The 21,543-nt window shown below is 36.9% G+C and overlaps 1 protein-coding gene across 1 annotated transcript in view; it reads left to right on the top strand.

The window, feature by feature from the left end:
• Positions 1-21,543, top strand: part of LOC133638661 (homeobox protein aristaless-like 4) — a 56,358-nt gene that overhangs the window by 12,243 nt on the left and 22,572 nt on the right. Inside the window, exon 2 of the mRNA XM_062031494.1 lies at positions 18,634-18,938. Coding sequence (XP_061887478.1) covers positions 18,634-18,938 — 305 coding nt within the window. The remainder of the gene's footprint in view (positions 1-18,633; positions 18,939-21,543) is intronic.

Raw genomic sequence — 21,543 nt, 5'->3', positions numbered from 1 at the left:
TTGTTTTATTTATTATTGAACTTGATGCAAGTTATAACACTTTTGTTTTATTCATTATTGAACTTGATGCAAGTTATTTGATTTATTATTGAACTTGATGCAAGTTATAACACTTGTTTTATTTATTATTGAACTTGATGCAAGTTATAACACTTTTATTTGATTTATTATTGAACTTGATGCAAGTTATAACACTTTTTTGGATTAATTATTGAACTTGATGCAAGTTATAACACTTGTTTTATTTATTATTGAACTTGATGCAAGTTATAACACTTTTGTTTTATTTATTATTGAACTTGATGCAAGTTATTTGATTTATTATTGAACTTGATGCAAGTTATAACACTTTTATTTGATTTATTATTGAACTTGATGCAAGTTATAACACTTTTTTTGATTTATTATTGAACTTGATGCAAGTTATAACACTTTTGTTTTATTTATTATTGAATTGATGCAAGTTATTTTATTTGATATTGAACTTGATGCAAGTTATACCACAGCTGCACAGTTATTTTATTTATTATTGAACTTGATTTTATTTTGTGTTATTGAGTTTGAATGTATAAAACTTGATGTTACTTGATGTTCGATAAATTTGAAAATGTTAAGCTTGGCATTAGCGTTCTGTTGGGGCGATGGGGGCAGGTGGGGCTTGAAAACTCCCCCTTGTCCAAAGTGGGGGATGACAAAAAAAGTTTGAGAACCACTGTCATAGACGGTTTGTCAACATAAACAAAACAATTTTTCCGCGGTCTCAAATTATATGTCGGCAAAAGCGGCATGTAAGTCGATATCAACATAAGCGGGCAATTTTTTTTTAGAAAGCACGTTGGATTGGGCGTTAATGAGTTTGTCTACATAAGTGGAAAGATTGTTCATGGGTCTCAAATTTTACGTTGACATCAAATTAAGAAGGCACGTTTTAGTAATAAGTCAAACGTGGTGGATTTAGACTTGTTTGACATAGACGGTTTGTTGACATGAACAGACTGATTGTTCTTGAACTGAATTAGGCAGGAACTTTTTAGTAAAAACGTGGTGGACTGGGACCGTATGGATCGTCAACATAAACAAACCGATTCAGTCCAGGTCTCAAATTTTATGTCGACAAAAACAGTCAACCATGTACAGTATGTCAACATCGACATAGGCGAGCACTTTTTATTAATAAAAAGTCCTCATAGACGGTTTGTCAACATAAACGATTTTTCATAGGTCTCAAATTTTTTGTCGACCATAGGCGGTCGGCCATGTATATCAACATCAACATGGGCGAGCACTTTTTATTAATAAGAAGGCACGTTGCCCCGAGAGTTAATGAGTTGGTCCTCATAGACGGTTTGTCAACATAAACGGAAATTTTTTACATAGGTCTCAAATTTTATGTCGACCAAAGCCGTCGACCATGTATGTTGACGTCGACTTAAGTGGGTACTTTTTAATAACAAACTTCTTAAGCGTGTTGGAATGAGTGTTATTGAATTGGTCTACATAGGTGGAAAGACTTTTCATGGGTCTCAAAGGTTGTGTTGACATCGACTTAAGAGGGCACGTTTTTGTAATAAGACAAACGTGGTGGACTTAAGACGGTTTGTTGACATGAACAGACTGATTGTTCTTAAATTGAATTAGGCAGAAACTTTTTAGTAAAAACGTGGTGGACTGGGACCGTATGGATCGTCAACATAAACAAACCGATTCAGTCTAGGTCTCAAATTTTATGTCGACAAAAACAGTCGACCATGTATGTCAACATCGACATAGGCGAGCACTTTTTATTAATAAGAAGGCACGTTGGACCGAGCGTTAATGAGTTGGTTCACATCGACGGTTTGTCAACATAATAATAAAAATTTTTTTCAAGGTCTTAAATTATATTTCCACAAAGCGGTCAACCATGTATGTTGACGTCAACCTAAGCGGGCAATATTTAGTAATAAGCGTCTTAAGCACGTTGGAATGAGCGTTAATGAGTTGGTCTACATAGGTACAAAGATTTTTCATAGGTCTCAAACTTTATGTTGACATTGACTTAAGAGGGCACATTTTAGTAAAAAGGCAAACATGGCGGTCTTGATGATGTTTTGTCGACATAAACAGACTGATTGTACCTAAATTGAAATAAGCTGAAAAGTATATTGTGGTGGACTGGGGCCGTATGAATTGTCAACATAATTGGACCGATTCATCCGAGGTCTGAAATTTTGTGTTGACAAATGCGGTTGACCATGAATGTTGACATCGACATAAGCGGGCACTTTTTATTGCTAAGAATACAAATAATCGATAATTAGTCCTCATAGGTGGTTTTGTCAACATTAATGGAAATATTTTTCCTGGGTCTCAAATTATATGTCGACAAAAGCGGTCGACCATGTATGTTGACGTCGAGTGGGCACTTATTAGTAACAAACGTGTTGCGCGTGTTGGAATGAGCGTTAATGAGTTGGTCTACATAGGTGGAAAGATTTTTCATGGGTTTTAAATGTTGTGTTGTTGTCGACTTAAGAGGGCACATTTTCGTAATAAGACAAATGTGGTGGACTTAATGAGTGGATTGACATAGATGGTTTTTTGACATGAACAGAGTGATTGTTCTCAAATTGTGTGTCGACAAAAATGTCCGACAATGTATTGAACACCCAACTGCGCCCAAGACCCAACCTCCGGGCTGATGATTTTAGGTTGTCCTGAAGAATTTGGAGGTAATCCCCCTTTTGCATTGTCCCATTTACTCTCTGTAAAGCACCAGTTCCTGTCAGGTTCAAACACTGATGACATCTATTAATCAGACAAGAAGCAAGGAATCATGCAGAGACAGAATTCAATTTAGCTCATGTGGAGAACGCATGGCGCTGCACCCTTAGTCACAGTCTCGCCCTACGCTCTAAGGTTCAGCTCCTGCGTCCCTCTATTTATTCAGGAGTTCCACAGTCAACAACACTAAGGCCGCCTCTAAAAGGAGTGGTCACATATATTATGCAAAGCAGGTCCAGGACGCACAATACGTGACGGAATGTGCTGGGGGCTTTGTGATTTTGCCTTGTCCCCGCTTCGTCTGCGTGTTGTCGTCTTATCTTCGTTGAGGTCCTTGAAGTCTCTGCTTCGTTTGCGTGCTGTCATCTTATCTTCGTTGAGGTCGTTGAAGTCCCTGGCTGTTAGCGGGCTAAAACAAAGATAACATCTACGGCTGAGGCCAACCCCCAGACAAGAAGTCTTTGTCCTTGCACAGATTAGAAAAGTCCAACTTGAGCACAATAGCTAAATAACTATAGCAATGGACTTTAAGCATACTAAAGTTAGTGTGATAATATAGACATCATTATTCCAACAGTTCCATTGACAGCAAAAACAGGCCCAGAGCATAATATTACCACTACCATGCTTGACGGTAGGAATGGTGTTCTTGGGATTAAAGGCCTCACCTTTTCTCCTCCAAACCTCTTGCTGGGTATTGTGGCCAAACAGCTCAATTTTTGTTTCATCCGACATCACATGGACAAAGAAAAGACCTTCTGGAGGAAAGTTCTGTGGTCAGATGAAACAAACAGTAAATGGGACAAAGAAAAAGGAGGATTACCTCCCAATTCTTCAGGACAACTATAGAGGTTGCCCTCTAGTGGGTTCTTCGGACCACCACACACTGCCAGGAGAGCCCGGATTTCAGGGTACAACACTGTTTTATTTTCATAGAATAGTGCAAGTCTTTTGCTTTCCAGCAACAAGTCTTTTCTGCGTCTGTGTCTCTCTCAGGCCAGCAGGCCACACACCCCTCCACAACAACTGTTTTATTTAAATTCTGGGGATTGGAGGAGAATTGGAGGGGATTGGAGAACTGCCGGACCAAATTATGGAATGGAAAAAGGCTCCAATTGCCAACATTTAGACCAGAGCCGATATTTGGCATTTTGACGTATATCGGTATCGGCCTATTTTCACCACAACAATATATATTCAGTATATATATCTTTGCCCCAAAAAATCAGTTTTTGTCCGTCTTTCCTGACGTCTTCTTGGTTCCGTTTTGTAAATGGGACAAAGAAAAAGGAGGATTACCTCCAAATTCTTCAGGACAACTGTAGAGTTTGCCCTCTAGTGGGTTCTTCGGACCACCACACACTGCCAGGAGAGCCTGGATTTCAGGGTACAACACTGTTTTATTTTCATAGAATAGTGCAAGTCTTTTTCTTTCCAGCAACAAGCCTTTTCTGCGTCTGTGTCTCTCTCAGGCCAGCAGGCCACGCCCCCCTCCACAACAACCTAAAATCATCAGCCCGGAGGTTGGGTCTTGGGCGCAGTTGGGTGTTCCAACAGGACAATGACCCCAAACACACGTCCAAAGTGGTAAAGGAATGGCTAAATCAGGCTACAATTAAGGTGTTAGAATGGCCTTCCCAAAGTCCTGACTTAAACGTGTGGACAATGCTGAAGAAACAAGTCCATGTCAGAAAACCAACAAATTTAGCTGAACTGCACCAATTTTGAAAAGTGGAGTGGTCAAAAATTCAACCAGAAGCTTGCCAGAAGCTTGTGGATGGCTACCAAAAGCGCCTTATTGCAGTGAAACTTGCCAAGGGACATGTAACCAAATATTAACATTGCTGTATGTATACTTTTGACCCAGCAGATTTGGTCACATTTTCAGTAGACCCATAATAAATTCATAAAAGAACCAAACTTCATGAATGTTTTTTGTGACCAACAAGTATGTGCTCCAATCACTCTATCACAAAAAAAAATAAAGGTTGTAGAAAGTATTGGAAACTCAAGACAGCCATGACATTATGTTCTTTACAAGTGTATGTCAACTTTTGACCACGACTGTATGTTGACGTGGACTTTATCAGGTACATTTTAGTAACAAGAAGAACACAGTGCACTGGGACTCGATGAGCTTGTCGACATAGACGGGTAGTCGACATAAACGGGAGCAACTTGAGCAGGTCCCACTGTGCTCAAAGTGTCTTTGGGCGATTACTATTATTATTATGGAATATTGCGATTGTTTCACAGTGTGTGTGGGATGCACCAACCCAAAAAATGTTCTCGCAGCCTCTTCACTCGCATGGAATGTTTTGCTGCAAACAGACCACAAAAAAACAGGAGATGAAGGATGTTGGTTTCTGCTCGAGCGCTTGGCAGCGGGACAAGGCCGAGGGCGGCTGTGTGCGAAGAAGGAAAAACGTGTTTGAGAAGTGATTTATCGGCCTTGGACTTCATGGATTATTTTCACAGTCCATAAACGTTACACAGCCTGCTGAGATAGATCATCTTTGCTCAGTCAGCATTTCAAAGTGAGCGTCTCGCATGGTCGTCAATAGTAAAAATAGTGCTACTAATAATAAGAGCATTGAGCTGATGATCTGTCTGCAAGACACTCGGATTATTAGTAATGAGGATGCGTGCACAGATCGTTTAGAAACATTTTCCGGGTGCAACCCTGCAGGTCGGCTGCGTGTTCCTTTAATGTACGGCAGCTGCTGGTCTCCTCACTTGTCAACGTCCACCTGCATCTACCCAGTGAAGCTCCTTGTTCCTCACGATCCTTTTGTTTCCCAGACCGTAAAACAACTCCCAGAAGATGAACAAATGCATTCTTTCCTTGCACATTTACTGTCCTGGAAGGCTGGTGAAATGTTCCAACTTGCGTTTGTAGTTTCAATCCTGGTATGAGTCCTGATTTTTTTTTGTTTTATGAAAACACTGCTTTTATAAAAAAAATCCACTTTGAAATAGTTTTAGGGGAATGTATTGTGTGTTTGCCATGTAAGAAATATTTATCTGACAAAAAGGGCATTAAACAAAAACAAAAGACCGGACGAAAATCAAACTGTATAAAAAACCAAATACATTTTTCCACTAAGAAATAATGTGAGGTGAGTTATATTTATATAGCGACTTTACATTTTGAATGACTCTACATTGAGAAACCCATTATCTACATTGTCTTGCCCAAGGACAGTGACTAGAATGGAGAAAGCTGGATTCGAACTAGTAATCCGCATGTTTCTGGCCAGCCGCTCTACCATATTGCCTGCTCAGTGGCATTGTGGTTAGAGTGTCCACCCTGAGATCGGTAGGTCGTGAGTTCAAACCCCGGCCGAGTCATACCAAAGACTATAAAAATGGGACCCATTACCTCCCTACTTGGCACTCCGCATCAAAGGGTTGGAATTGGAAGTTAAATCACCAAAATGATTCCCGAGCGTGGCCACCGCTGCTGCTCACTGCTCCCCTCACCTCCCAGGGGGTGGAACAAGGGGATGGGTCAAATGCAGAGAATAATTCCACCACACCTGGTATGTGTGTGTGTGTGTGTGTGACTATCAGTGGTACTTTAACTTTATATGAGTCACGGCATGTCAATTCCAAATTAATAACACACAATATGTTTTTATGGAGCATAAATACAGTTTTACACATGAAATACAAAAAAATTATGGATGAAACCACTTTTTCCTTTATTTCAGACACTTGATGGCAAAAGGCCACGGCACATTCTACAAATTCTATATAGATCAAAAAAATACATTAAAAAAGTGAAATAAAAGAGAAAACAGGTAAAAGTAACTAGAAAAAGTGGCAAAGTTGACTCTAATAAAACAAAGTTGTTTTTTCTTTAAAGCTGTAATAGCTCAAAAAATAATGTTGAATCAAAATCAATGTTATTATGAAATATTGACCCGTTCAAGGCTCCAATTACTTCACATTAAACATTCCACTTTCAAATAGTTTTAGGGGAAAGTATTAAATATATCGTGTGTTTGCCATGTTATAAATATTCATCTGACAAAAAGGGCATAAAACAAAAAAAACATGAAAATACAATACAGATTTTTTAATCGACAGATAGATCTGAAGTTGAAGCAGTGATCATCAAATGATGGTACGCTCGTCTTATGGAAGTCTGTAAATATGGACTGTATATGGAGTATCATTGTTGATGATGTTTGTGCAGGGTGTAAAAATAATAATAGATAGATTAAAATCAATGTTGTTATGAAATATTGACTTTTTAAATCAAAGCCCGCACATGACCTTTAGAGCTCTGTTGCTAACTAACAAACTGACTGCAAATACATATCCTCCAGGTGGAAGTAAAAAAAAGCATGGACCTAACAGAATATGTTAGCTGGACATGTATAAATAATAATATGAAAAAATACAATTAAAAATACACTTAAAATAAATCTCAGGAAACCCTTATTTTTAAAATGTGGTGAAAAACAACTCATAATCAATAATCAGTGTACTGTATTATCATGATATATATACGTATATTACATATTCCTCGCCACATCGCACTTTAAATATGTCAGCTTCACCACTTTTAAAATAATATTTTTTAAAAAGGCATTTTTTAAAGCAGGTTTTCAAACAATGGTCCAATGGCCAAATAAACTAAAAATATCAATACTACAGTATTATTGACAACTAGAGAAGACTAAACCAGTATTGTGGCCACTGATTGGCTCAGCCTCAGACAGCATTACTATAATGGATTAAAATAGTGCAAATGTGCTAATCAATGTCTGGAGGGCTCTTTTAATGGTAAAACCCATATTTAGAAGGTTGTAGAGAGGTTTTTAAGCTCTAACTATGAAAATATAAAATTCCTAGTTAATGATTCCTACTTCACAGAAATTACTTTATCACGGTCATGCAGGGAACCAATTGAGGGACAACTGTTTATGACCATGTCCTGTCCTTTATCTTTGTAGTAATGTACAATGCAGTTAAAATGGGCATATTTCAGACTTAGTTGTAAATGGTGATTAATCATGATTAATTCATTTGTAAACTGTGATTAAGCAGATTAAAAAGTGTAATCGTTTGACAGCCCCTAATCATGTTGTGATCATAATGTCCGTTTCTGGCTTATTTATTCTTTCAAATTTGACATAAAAAATGTACTGCGTGCAATTGCATATCTTCAAAACTTTAATATCATCCGATCAAGCATTGTTTTGCTTATCAATTATTGCTTGTCACACCTAGACTTGCAATTTCAAAGCAAGTGATCCATCAATCTGTTATTTGAAAATGTAATAACTAAACAAGCATCTAAGCCAATTGTGTAACGAGGTTATTATACGTTTATACTAATATATTCACTTTTAAAAGCAGGGGCAGCCATAACTGCAATGTGGCCCTTCAAAAAAAATCTGATCTAATGAAAGTAATTAACAGCATACTGGCGCCATCCTTTAATCAGCTGGTTTACCAGCATTGTTTACTTCTTTTGTTCGTTATTGTAAACAAGCTTGCAAAGTAATACAGGAAATGCAGAAGTACCCAAAAGAAACATTTTCTTAATGCTTTGTTGAGTAAAAAGACGTTTAATTTCCTCACAAATCAAGAAGATGATTCTCAACTGCTGTTTGTTTAAAAAGTGTTTTTAAAACTCCCCTAGAAATTGCATAAAAGTTTGTATCAGAAAACAACAGCAGTATGTGGCTGTAAATCTCAAGATTATTGTGTAATTTGGATATTAGGGGACATTGGAGTCCTGCATGCATGCTAGTTCCAGCTCATTGAGTACCTAATAAAAATAGAATTCCAAATATCAAAATATTGAAAAAAATTATAGCACTCGCAACTTTCTTTGGCCCCATGGTGGATTACATTGCAGTTGTATTCAATAACAAAAGAGTACAGAGTGAGTCATCAATATGTGGGATTCTTTGTTTGGGTACGCGAGTCTGCAAAATGATGCGTTGGAAGACGGACTATTTTGCTAGAAGCAATTTTTGGCCGTACAATAACCAAGACAGTATAAGCAAAACACTCATGTATTGCAGTACACTGTATTTTCCTACATTTTTGCAGCTTAAAGTCATACAATGAAAATGTTTGAACAGTGATCATGCATCACAAGGACTAAAGATGATAATGTCCCGAAGGTCAGTTGGTGCGAGTCACCTACAACCAAGAGCCTGCATGAACACACACGTTAGTAAGAGTCACTAAGTTGTACTTCTTTTTAGGCATACAGAAAAATGAAAGAATGCAGTGACAACACTTTAATCATTTTTTTCATTGAAGATGCTAAAGTAGGTCATTATTAATGCTCTCAGATTATCCAATCAGATTAATCACAATTGTGATTTTTACAATTATTTGCAGTAAATTATTTGTTTGCATGAATTAATTCAGCTCTAAAAAAAGACCCCAATATTTCGATTTTATCTTTGAAATTTTTTTAAATGCTTTACATGAATGCATGTCATTCTTTGGCTCAAAGCTTGGTAAAAATTATTATCCTGAGTACAGTCGGGGTTTATTTTGAAGTGAAATTTCTTTCCTCACCCATATTTGCATTGACCTGATCACTGACCGTATAAGAACTTTCAGGAGCATGTGTGGACAAAATCCATTTTGTGATTAATCTGTGTTTATACATGATTAATCATTTTGTGTGATTAATCGCATGGGTGAATGCAAGGGTGTCCAAACGTTTCCTACCAAGGGTCGCATATTCAAAAAGTCCAAGCATAAGAGGGCCATTTGAATATTGTTTTATTTTGTAAAAAAAAAAAATCAGAAAACAGACATGACAGCACTAGTGTCCAAAATGCGGCCTGGGGCCCATCTAAAAATAATATTACAAACAAAAAACATAAAAAAACATAAAAAAGTGTAATAAAAAAGCATACATGTGAAATGTAATGAGAAAAAGTTGCAATGTTGACTCTAATAACACAAAGTTGCCATGCAGGCTGATTTTTTCTCTTTAAAGTTGTCGTCGTTGCTCAAAATATAATAATGAATCAAAATCAAGGTTGTTATGAATTATTGACCTATTGAAGGTTCCAATTACTTCACATCATATATTCCCCTATTTTTTTGAGGCAAATACTGCATATTTTGTGTGTTTGCCATATGAAAACAAAACTTTCTATGACAAAAAGGGGATAAAAAAAACAAGTAAAAAATGTAATCCACAGACAGATCTGAAGTTGCTCTCAAGATTTAAGCGTTGAAAGTTAAAAAAATAATAATAATAAATTATGACTTATTTTAAACACTTTTATGAGTGGGGCCATTTTGGATTCTTGAGAATTTTAGCGGGATTTTTTTAAACTGTCCATCTATACATCCAATTTCTACCACTTGTCCCTCTCGAGGTCGCGGGGAGGATGGAGACTATCCCAGCTGCACTCTGGCGGGAGGCGGGGTACACCCTGGACAAGTCACCACCTCATCGCAGGGCCAACACAGCTAGACAACATTTACACTCACATTTATACACTAGTCATTTTTCCAAAATATAATAATGACTGTAAAACAGTCATTATGTAAAAACAGTAATCACTGTTTTATTAACCTATTTAAGACTCCGACTACTTCAATCCATTTTGACATTTTTTGGGGGGAAAATATTGCTTGATTTGGGCTTTTGCCATAAAAAAACTGACTTTTCTTTACTAAAAAGGGGGGCTGGGAATACTTTATATCAGGGGTCCCCAAAACTTTTTGACTCGGGGTCCGCATTGGGTTAAAAAAATTTGGCCCCGGGGGCCAGACTGTGTGTATATATATATATATATATATATATATATATATATATATATATATATATATATATATATATATATATATATATATATATATATATATATATATATATTAGGGGTGTGGGAAAAAATCGATTCGAATTCGAATCGCGATTCTCACGTTGTGCGATTCAGAATCGATTCTCATTTTTAAAAAATCGATTTAAAAAAAAAAAAAAATTATAATTTTTTTTATAATTTTTTTTTTTTTAATTAATCAATCCAACAAAACAATACACAGCAATACCATAACAATGCAATCCAATTCCAAAACCAAACCCGACCCAGCAACACTCAGAACAGCAATAAACAGAGCAATTGAGAGGAGACACAAACACGACACAGAACAAACCAAAAGTAGTGAAACAAAAATGAATATTATCAACAACAGTATCAATATTAGTTACAATTTCAACATAGCAGTGATTAAAAATCCCTCATTGACATTATCATTAGACATTTATAAAAAAAAATTAAAAAAGAACAATAGTGTCACAGTGGCTTACACTTGCATCGCATCTCATAAGCTTGACAACACACTGTGTCCAATATTTTCACAAAGATAAAATAAGTCATATTTTTGGTTCATTTAATAGTTAAAACAAATTTACATTATTGCAATCAGTTGATAAAACATTGTCCTTTACAATTATAAAAGCTTTTTACAAAAATCTACTACTCTGCTTGCATGTCAGCAGACTGGGGTAGATCCTGCTGAAATCCTATGTATTGAATGATTAGAGAATTCTTTTGAATCTTGGCAAAAATCTTAGCCACACGATATCAAATGTAATAGGAAAATTAATTCATACTGACCAAACTGGCTTCATGGAAGGTCGACAATCTTCAGACAATACAAGGAAATTGTTTAATGTTATTTACTATGCTAGAAGTCTCCCTTATCCCACAGCAGTTTGTACTGTTGATGCGGAGAAGGCATTCGACCGCAGAAATGCTCATTTATGTTTTGCACATTACGTAAATTTGGATTTGGAGATAATTTTATACAATGGATTAAGATGCTTTATACAAGGCCCATGGCATCAGTCAAAACCAATAATCATATTTCAGAACCTTTTTCGTTAAAAAGAGGAGTAAAACAGGGATGTCCTGCATCTGGATTATTATTTAATTTGGTTATTGAACCCTTAGCTGCAAAAATAAGAAGTGAAAATAATATTCATGTTATAAAAATTGTCTCTCAGTATAATAAGCTATCGATGTATTGTGACGACATAGTTCTCTACCTGTCACATGTTAACTCCTCTCTACACTATATCAATAATGTCATCACTGAATATGGCTGTTTATCAGGTTATAAAGTCAATTTGGACAAATGTGAAATATTACCACTTAACACTGCAAGAAATCACAAGTTCAGAACTCCAAAATTGGGTTTGGTTTTGAAATTGTATTGCATTATTATGGTATTGTTGTGTATTGTTTTCATTTTTTTTAAAAAGAATTGAAAAAAAAAAATCGTTTTTGAATCGAGAATCGTGTTGAATTGAAAAAAAAAATTGATTTTGAATCGAATCGTGACCCCAAGAATCGATTCTGAATCGAATCGTGGGACACCCAAAGACTCCCAGCCCTAATATATATATATATATATATATATATATATAGTATATATATATATATATATATATATATATATATATATATATATATATATATATATATATATATATATATATATATATGTATATATATATGTGTGTGTGTGTGTGTATATATATACAAATATACATTGTCTTTATAATCCGTTTTGTCATTTAACATCAATTAACATTGATGTTCATCAACATTTAACATTGTCACGCTATCGATGGGAAAATTCATTTTTAGACAATATGATTTGCCTGAGCGACTAGGAGACACCAAGAGTGTACAAAAATGGGTTAGAAAGGAAAGATTAAAAAAAAAAAAAAAAAAAAAAAATATTTTTAATTGGGACTTCCTGTGGGCCGGATTTTGGATGCTGGGGGGCCGGATCCGGCCCGTGGGCCGTAGTTTGGGGACCCCTGCTTTATATCTATAGATAGATCTGACGTTGATCTAGAGATTTAAGGGATGGAAAAAAAAGGAAATTAAATATGACTTACTTTTTTAAATATCATGACTGAGAGAGACCCTTCCGGGTCCCCGGGGCCAAACTTGAGGATAGCCCTATTGGTAAAAATAAATCAATATATTGTATTGGTTTTGAAAGTGAAAAAATATCAAAATGGGCCTCACATGCTGTGATTTTTCAGTGTGTGGCCCTCAATGGCAAAGGTTTGGACACCCATGCGTTACAGTATTTTTCTTCTTAAAGACAAAACTGTGTATCAGCTTTGTGTTATAGATGACAAAGCATATTATTATTACTTACTAGTAAGGCTGTCTAAAATAACGAGTTAACCAGAAAAATGTAATCAAGTATTGTTGCAGATTAATCAGGCAGGTTGTTATATGGTCATCATGTGATCAGGTCAATGCATACGTCAGAGCATAGATGAATGAGGAGACTCTGACTAGTGTGATCGTTGACAAATTTCACTTTAAAATAATAATAATACCATTACCAAAATTAAGCAAATAAATAAAGTATGCTCAAGTAAAAAAAAAAAAAAAAAAATTTCCTTTATGACATTCTGACAATAACATTTCAATTATGTCCAAATATATATATATATATTTGTAGGTTAATTTAAATTATGCAATGTAATTTAATGTGATTAATCCAATTAATTCAAAAGTGTGATTAAAATAATTAATCATTTGACAGCACTGCTTATTAGTAATAACATTTGCGCTTTTTCTTATTGAATTACATAGTTTCGCTCATTTTTTATTGTTTTTTTCTTTGTTTGATTTATTTTGATAATATGCTTTGGGCCAGTAAAACTCGCAAAGGGCCACATGTTGGACACCCCTGAGGTAATGCATTAAATTTGATAGCCCTAGTCATTATCAAACTCTTTTTTTCATTCTCCAGTCCACCTGACAACAGTCTGGAAAGCGACAAAGATAATTAAAGGGTATCTAGTAATACATTGCACAATAACGACATTTAACTTTTTAAAACAACGCTGAGAACTTGTTGAATTAGGTCCTGACGTTGAGCAACTCAAACATAACGTTGAAACATGCTTTTTGATGACCTTTAATCAATGTTGGGTTCTGACGTTGAATCGACCCTTGAATTTTGGTCGTTTCCCAACCAATATTCTACAACACAAATATATCGTTGAAATAACATGCTTTTTTGACAACGTTTATGTTGTGACATTGATTTGACCATTGAAATTTGGTCATTTCCCAATCAACAACATGGATCCAAGGTTGGACATCAACATTGTCTCAATTTACAAATGCAACTACAAACCCCGTTTCCATAAGAGTTGGGAAATTGTGTTAGATGTAAATATAAACGGAATACAATGATTTGCAAATCCTTTTCAACCCATATTCAATTGAATGCACTACAAAGACAAGATATTTGATGTTCAAACACATAAACTTTGTTTTTTTTTGTGCAAATAATCATTAACTTAGAATTTCATGGCTGCAACACATGCCAAAGTAGTTGGGAAAGGGCATGTTCACCACTGTGTTACATGGCCTTTCCTTTTAACAACACTCAGTAAACATTTGGGAACTGAGGAGACACATTTTTTAAGTTTCTCAGGTGGAATTCTTTCCCATTCTTGCTTGATGTACAGCTTAAGTTGTTCAACAGTCCGGGGGTCTCCGTTGTGGTATTTTAGGCTTCATAATGCGCCACACATTTTCAATGGGAGACAGGTCTGGACTACAGGCAGACCAGTCTAGTACCCGCACTCTTTTACTATGAAGCCACGTTGATGTAACACGTGGCTTGGCATTGTCTTGCTGAAATAAGCAGGGGCGTCCATGGTAACGTTGCTTGGATGGCAACATATGTTGCTCCAAAACCTGTATGTACCTTTTCAGCATTAATGGCGCCTTCAGAGATGTGTAAGTTACCCATGCCTTGGGCACTAATACACCCCCATACCATCACAGATGCTGGCTTTTCAACTTTGCGCCTATAACAATCCGGATGGTTCTTTTCTTTTCCTCGACGTCCACAGTTTCCAAAAACAATTTGAAATGTGGACTCGTCAGACCACAGAACACTTTTCCACTTTGTATCAGTCCTTCTTAGATGAGCTCAGGCCCAGCGAAACCGACGGCGTTTCTGGGTGTTGTTGATAAACGGTTTTCGCCTTGCATAGGAGAGTTTTAACTTGCACTTACAGATGTAGCGACCAACTGTAGTTACTGACAGTGGGTTTCTGAAGTGTTCCTGAGCCCATTTGGTGATATCCTTTACACATTGATGTCGCTTGTTGATGCAGTACAGCCTGAGGGATCGAAGGTCACGGGCTTAGCTGCTTACGTGCAGTGATTTCTCCAGATTCTCTGAACCCTTTGATGATATTACGGACCGTAGATGGTGAAATCCCTGAATTCCTTGCAATAGCTGGTTGAGAAAGGTTTTTCTTAAACTGTTCAACAATTTGCTCACGCATTTGTTGATAAAGTGGTGACCCTCGCCCCATCCTTGTTTGTGAATGACTGAGCATTTCATGGAATCTACTTTTATACCCAATCATGGCACCCACCTGTTCCCAATTTGCCTGTTCACCTGTGGGATGTTCCAAATAAGTGTTTGATGAGCATTCCTCAACTTTATCAGTATTTATTGCCACCTTTCCCAACTTTTTTCTTACGTGTTGCTGGCATCAAATTCTAAAGTTAATGATTATTTGCACCAAAAAAAATGTTTATCAGTTTGAACATCAAATATGTTGTCTTTGTAGCATATTCAACTGAATATGGGTTGAAAATGATTTGCAAACCATTGTATTCCGTTTATATTTACATCTAATACAATTTCCCAACTCATATGGAAACGGGGTTTGTATTTTGCAACGCTGTCTCAAAGTCAGTTTCAAAGGACATGTATGTATAATCAACGTTGTATCAATGTCTTGTGCCTGCTGGGTACGACTTTGTCCAAGTGTAATAAGATGCCCCTTTTGGGTGTTTTGATCCAAAAAGAAGCAAGAAAGTGAATAATTCTAATGGACACTGGCAGGAACATCGCTGTGATTATTTATTAGCACGGATCTGTCTGAGGGTTTAGTGTTTGGGTGCAGCAAGTGTTTATTTTTCCGTCGCCAGAAACAACATCTCTGCAAATGAATGGTGACGGTCCCTGTGACGTCCCATGGCGCTTGTCCACTTTTTTTTTGCAGACAGAAAACAAAAAACAATCAGCACTCATATTAACACTCAGTGCCAACAAATTTCGCAACTAAAGACCAAGAAATGCATTTGCTCCACCCAGTCATAACCCTTCAATTGAATAATGGGCCGTGCAAAGCTGCCAAGTGACTGTCACATGAAGCAGAGGCACAATGGAAATGATTGGACCGAGCCAATGGTGGTAAAACCCAAAAATTACACAATCATATTAAAATGTGCACATGGCGCTATAAAATACACAATGCTGCATGCTAACAATAGTCATAGGGCAGTCCCTCCCGGGATTTGCTATGTTGTGATGGTGCAAATTCACGCAAATTCAACCCACCCACGCAAATTATTATCGCAACTTTGTCTTTGCCCAATGGCTGCAACTGCCCTGCACATTTTGACCAATCAGTGTTAGTTTTTCCAATTGAATTTGTCTCTGAGGGGCGCTCAAACGTGCTTAAACTTATGTTTATTTTGTAGATGAAGCAGAAACAACAACATGTAATGTACATCAACTCTTCTTTGCGTAGCTCAGACCTACTTCCTGTTCCTGTCTACAGCGCTTCTGGGTAATGTAGTATACAAACATTTAGCAACACACCGGCATCAAAACTTCCTAGATTACATGTACTGGTATTTATATATTTACTTACATTCATTTATCCAGGGTAAGGCAATTAAGAACATAGTCGTCGCACTTGCAATGTCAACCTAGCAAACAGGCAGTATTTACACGTTAGAGATGTTGATGTGTGATGATAATCTCTCATTTACCAAAATAATGGGACCACTATAGCACTTAACAGTTCAAAAATGCTCTTAACGTGAATGTGTTTGAACATAAATTAATGTGTAAGATGGACAAAAACTTTTCAAGCGTAAAACATACACAGAGAATGCCTGCAGCTTGTGGTCGACAGAGCAGACGGCGGACAGCAAGGAAGCGTACGGTTATAATTCATTCATTCATAAACGGTACAGTAATTCGACAGTGAGCTCTGAGTGGGCGCGTTCACAGCCATCGAGTGTCACTTTTAAGTGTGTGGGATAAAATGAGTAAAACATCAATACAGTACTTGCTTTCCAAATACAGTTGAAATACTGTGCTTTTTTAGGTTGAAGCTACAAAGAACAGTTAGGACATTGATAGCAAATTCTGGAAATCACAAGTTGATTCAATGTTATTGGAGAAAATTAAGCCTCAAAACACTGCAACTTTTTGAAAAATCTGCCTTAAAATATATTTTTATTTTTTTTAAATCCCGCAGGGACTGATTAGGTCCACCAGATGAACGCCTTAAACTAATTAAATCTAGTTTGGGTCGCATGTCTATGTTTTATCCATTGTTACCTTTAAACTCCCCAAATTATCTTCCAAACTAGAAAGGCAGTGTTTACATGTTAGAAATGTTGATGTGTGATGATAACCTATTAGGGTTGTACGGTATACCGGTAATAGTATAGTATCGCGGTACTAAGGTATCAAAACCGGTACTATGCTCTGTTTGAAAAGTACCAGTTACATTGCTGGTTTTATGAGCAGAGGAGCATGTTCGGCAGCGCACAATCATGGAGTACTTACAAGCAGACACAGTGTGTAAACAGAAAAGGGAGAACGGACGCATTTTGGCCTAAAAACTGACGATTAAGGAGAAGTTATAACACTGAAACGCCCTCAGGAAGAGGTGCTTTAAGACATGCTAGCTCGCTAGCAGCGAACATCCATCAGCAGTTTGCAGTGTTTAGCTACTTCTATATCACTAATCCTCGCCTCCATGGCGACAAATAAAGTAAGTTTCTTACAAGTATCATCCCTGCAGGACGAGGAATAGCTAAACATGCGTCACCGCTAACAAAAGCTAGCCCACCTGGATGTAAACAAATGCCATGGGTGGATCTACACCTAACATCCACTGTAATGATACCAAGTACAATAGTGTATCTAGTCGATACTACTATGATTACATCGATATTTTTTTATCATCACAAAATCTTTTTTCCTTTTTTTAAAATTCATATTATGTTTATAAACTCAGGAAGTATGTCCCTGGACACGTGAGGACTTTGAATATGACCAATGTATGATCCTGTAACGACATGGTATCGGATCGATACCTAAATTTGTGGTATCATCCAAAACTAATGTAAAGTATCCAAACAACAGAAGAATAAGTGATTATTACATTTTAACAGAAGTGTAGATCGAACATGTTAAAATAGAAAATAACCACATTTTAACAGTAAACAATTATTTTTTACAGCTTGTCCCTCATAATTTTGACAAAATAATAGAATGATAAATGACACAATCTGTTACTGCATACGTCAGCAGACAAATTAGGAGCCTTTGTTGACAACATTGTCTTTGATTGCAATAAGAAACATATGTTAAATGTACCGTACATTTTTTTGTAAAAATAAAGCCAATTGTGCCATTTTCTTGTGGTCACTTTTATTTAGAAAAGTACTGAAAGGTATCGAAAAGTATTGAAATACATTTTATTGGTATCGGGACAACCCTATAATTTATTATGGTCTCTCATTAAGAAACACAAATTACAACCTTTTCTAAACATTTGCACCATCACCTATTGTCTGCTTTTTGCAACGTCCTGACATATCTCCCCCAAATATTGTCTCATTCCACGGTAAGAGTGGCCGCTAACTAGTTGTTTTGCGACAACTTATGGTTATACAGGACGATTCTTCGCCAGCCACGCCAAACAACAACCCCCTAACTGTGACCACCCCCAGGGGGCATAAATAGAAATAAAACAATAACACGTGCTCTGACTTTCAGGTAAGGACACTTCCAGTCTGACAGACTCTGACCTGACTCCACTCTCCGACCATCCGACGATGGACGCCGGCTACCAGGCTGCAAAGGCGGCCTCTGATAGGTCGACGGGCGCCGATCTAGCCGGCCCCCACGACAAGGGCGACGGCGGCGAGAGCAACAAGGGCAAGAAGAGGCGCAATCGCACCACCTTCACCAGCTACCAGCTGGAAGAGCTGGAGAAGGTCTTCCAGAAGACGCACTACCCCGATGTTTACGCCCGTGAGCAGCTGGCCCTGAGGACCGACCTGACGGAAGCACGTGTGCAGGTAAGTCAAATTACTACTGAGTGTTTTAGTTTTCATAAGATCTAAGAAATAACATTTATGTGTGAAGTAAATTGAAGACATATTGACATGATAAAAAAAACAACCCGTCTACAATGTGTCCACTAAACTCATGAAGTCCGGTCCGATCTTCTTCTAATGACTAAAAAGTGCTACTTTAAGTCGAGCGCTATTTATGTTGACATTAAAGGCCTACTGAAACCCACTACTACCGACCACGCAGTCTGATAGTTTATATATCAATGATGAAATCTTAACATTATAACACATGCCAATACGGCCGGGTTAACTTATAAAGTGACATTTTAAATTTGCCGCTAAACTTCCGGTTCGAAACGCCTCTGAGGATGACGTATGCGCGTGACGTAGCCCGGCGAACACGGGTATGCCTTCCACATTGAAGCCAATACGAAAAAGCTCTGTTTTCATTTCATAATTCCACAGTATTCTGGACATCTGTGTTCGTGAATCTGTTTCAATCATGTTCATTGCATTATGGAGAAGGAAGCTGAGCAAGCAAAGAAGAAAGTTGTCGGTGCGAAATGGACGTATTTTTCGAACGTAGTCAGCCACAACAGTACACAGCCGGCGCTTCTTTGTTTACATTCCCGAAAGATGCAGTCAAGATGGAAGAACTCGGATAACAGAGACTCTAACCAGGAGGACTTTTGACTTCGATACACAGACGCCTGTAGAGAACTGGGACAACACAGACTCTTACCAGGATTACTTTGATTTGGATGACAAAGACGCAGACGTGCTACTGTGAGTATGCAGCTTTGGCTTCTAAACATTTGATCGCTTGACCGCATGTGCGCAACTTTTTTTTGCGTATGTACGTAACTTTTTTAAAATATATAAGCTTTATGAACCTTGGGTTAGGTGAACGGTCTTTTGGGCTGAGTGATTGTGTGTGTTTATCAGGTGTTTGAATTGTATTGGCGTGTTCTATGGAGCTAGGAGCTAGCAGAGGAGCTAGGAGCTAGCATAACAAACACGCAGGTGTTTTTATGCAGGATTAATTTGTGGCATATTAAATATAAGCCTGGTTGTGTTGTGGCTAATAGAGTATATATATGTCTTGTGTTTATTTACTGTTGTAGTCATTCCAAGCTGAATATCAGGTCACCCCCGGCTCTCACAGCATCTTCCCTATCTGAATAGCTTTAACTCCCCACTAGTCCTTCACTTGCACTTTACTCATCCACAAATCTTTCATCCTCGCTCAAATTAATGGGGAAATTGTCGCTTTCTCGGTCCGAATCTCTCTCACTTCATGCGGCCATCATTGTAAACAATAGGGAACTTTGCGTATATGTTCAACTGACTACGTCACGCTACTTCCGGTAGGGGCAAGCCTTTTTTTTATCAGATACCAAAAGTTGCAATCTTTATCGTCGTTGTTCTATACTAAATCCTTTCAGCAAAAATATGGCAATATCGCGAAATGATCAAGTATGACACATAGAATAGATCTGCTATCCCCGTTTAAATAAAAAAAAATCATTTCAGTAGGCCTTTAAATTTGAGTGCCGAATGAGACATTTCGATGAAAAACTAGTCTGCTTGTGTCAACATGTCGTGTATTATTGTTGACTTCATCATTATCTCTCAGCAGCCTGAAACAACAGCAGCAATATAACTACTGTCTAGTTCATTTGTGGCCCGCGGCCCTTTTTTTGACTAGCGATTACAACCTTACACCAAGTACAAACAAAAAAGGCCCAAATCCACACCAAAAATGGGACCTAAATATCAAAATGACCGAAAACCTTTGCATCTTGCTGTATGTGATCTTTGATGCTTTCTGTTCAGACTGTCATAATGAACATGTGTACAAATTGCTGAAGCTATTAAAACGGTTTTAATATATTATATATGATGTATGATTATATATATATATATATATATATATATATATATATATATATATATATATATATATATATATATATATATATATATATATATATATATATATATATATATATATATATATATATATATATTAGGGGTGTGGGAAAAAATTTAATTCGAATTCGAATTGCGATTCTCACGTTTTGTTTTTTTAAATTAATCAATCCAACAAAACAATACACAGCAATACCATAACAATGCAATCCAATTCCAAAACCAAACCCAACCCAGCAACACTCAGAACTGCAATAAACAGAGCAATTGAGCAGAGATACAAACACGACACAGAACAAACCAAAAGTAGTGAAACAAAAATGAATATTATCAACAACAGTATCAATATTAGTTACAATTTCAACATAGCAGTGATTAAAAATCCCTCACTGACATTATCATTAGACATTTATAAAAATAAAAATAAAAGAACAATAGTGTCACAGTGGCTTACACGTGCATCGCATCTCATAAGCTTGACAACACACAAACCATATATTTGGTTCATTTAATAGTTAAAACAAATTTACATTATTGCAATCAGTTGCTAAAACATTGTCCTTTACAATTATAAAAGCTTTTTACAAAAATCTACTACTCTGCTTCCATGTCAGCAGAGTGGGGTAGATCCTGCTGAAATCCTATGTATTGAATGAATAGACAATCGTTTTGAATC

The sequence above is a fragment of the Entelurus aequoreus genome, linkage group LG02 (assembly GCF_033978785.1).
Source record: "Entelurus aequoreus isolate RoL-2023_Sb linkage group LG02, RoL_Eaeq_v1.1, whole genome shotgun sequence".
Taxonomy (NCBI): Eukaryota; Metazoa; Chordata; class Actinopteri; order Syngnathiformes; family Syngnathidae; genus Entelurus; species Entelurus aequoreus.
The sequence above is the reverse complement of the archived record's forward strand: the minus strand, read 5'-3'. Positions and strand labels throughout refer to the sequence as shown.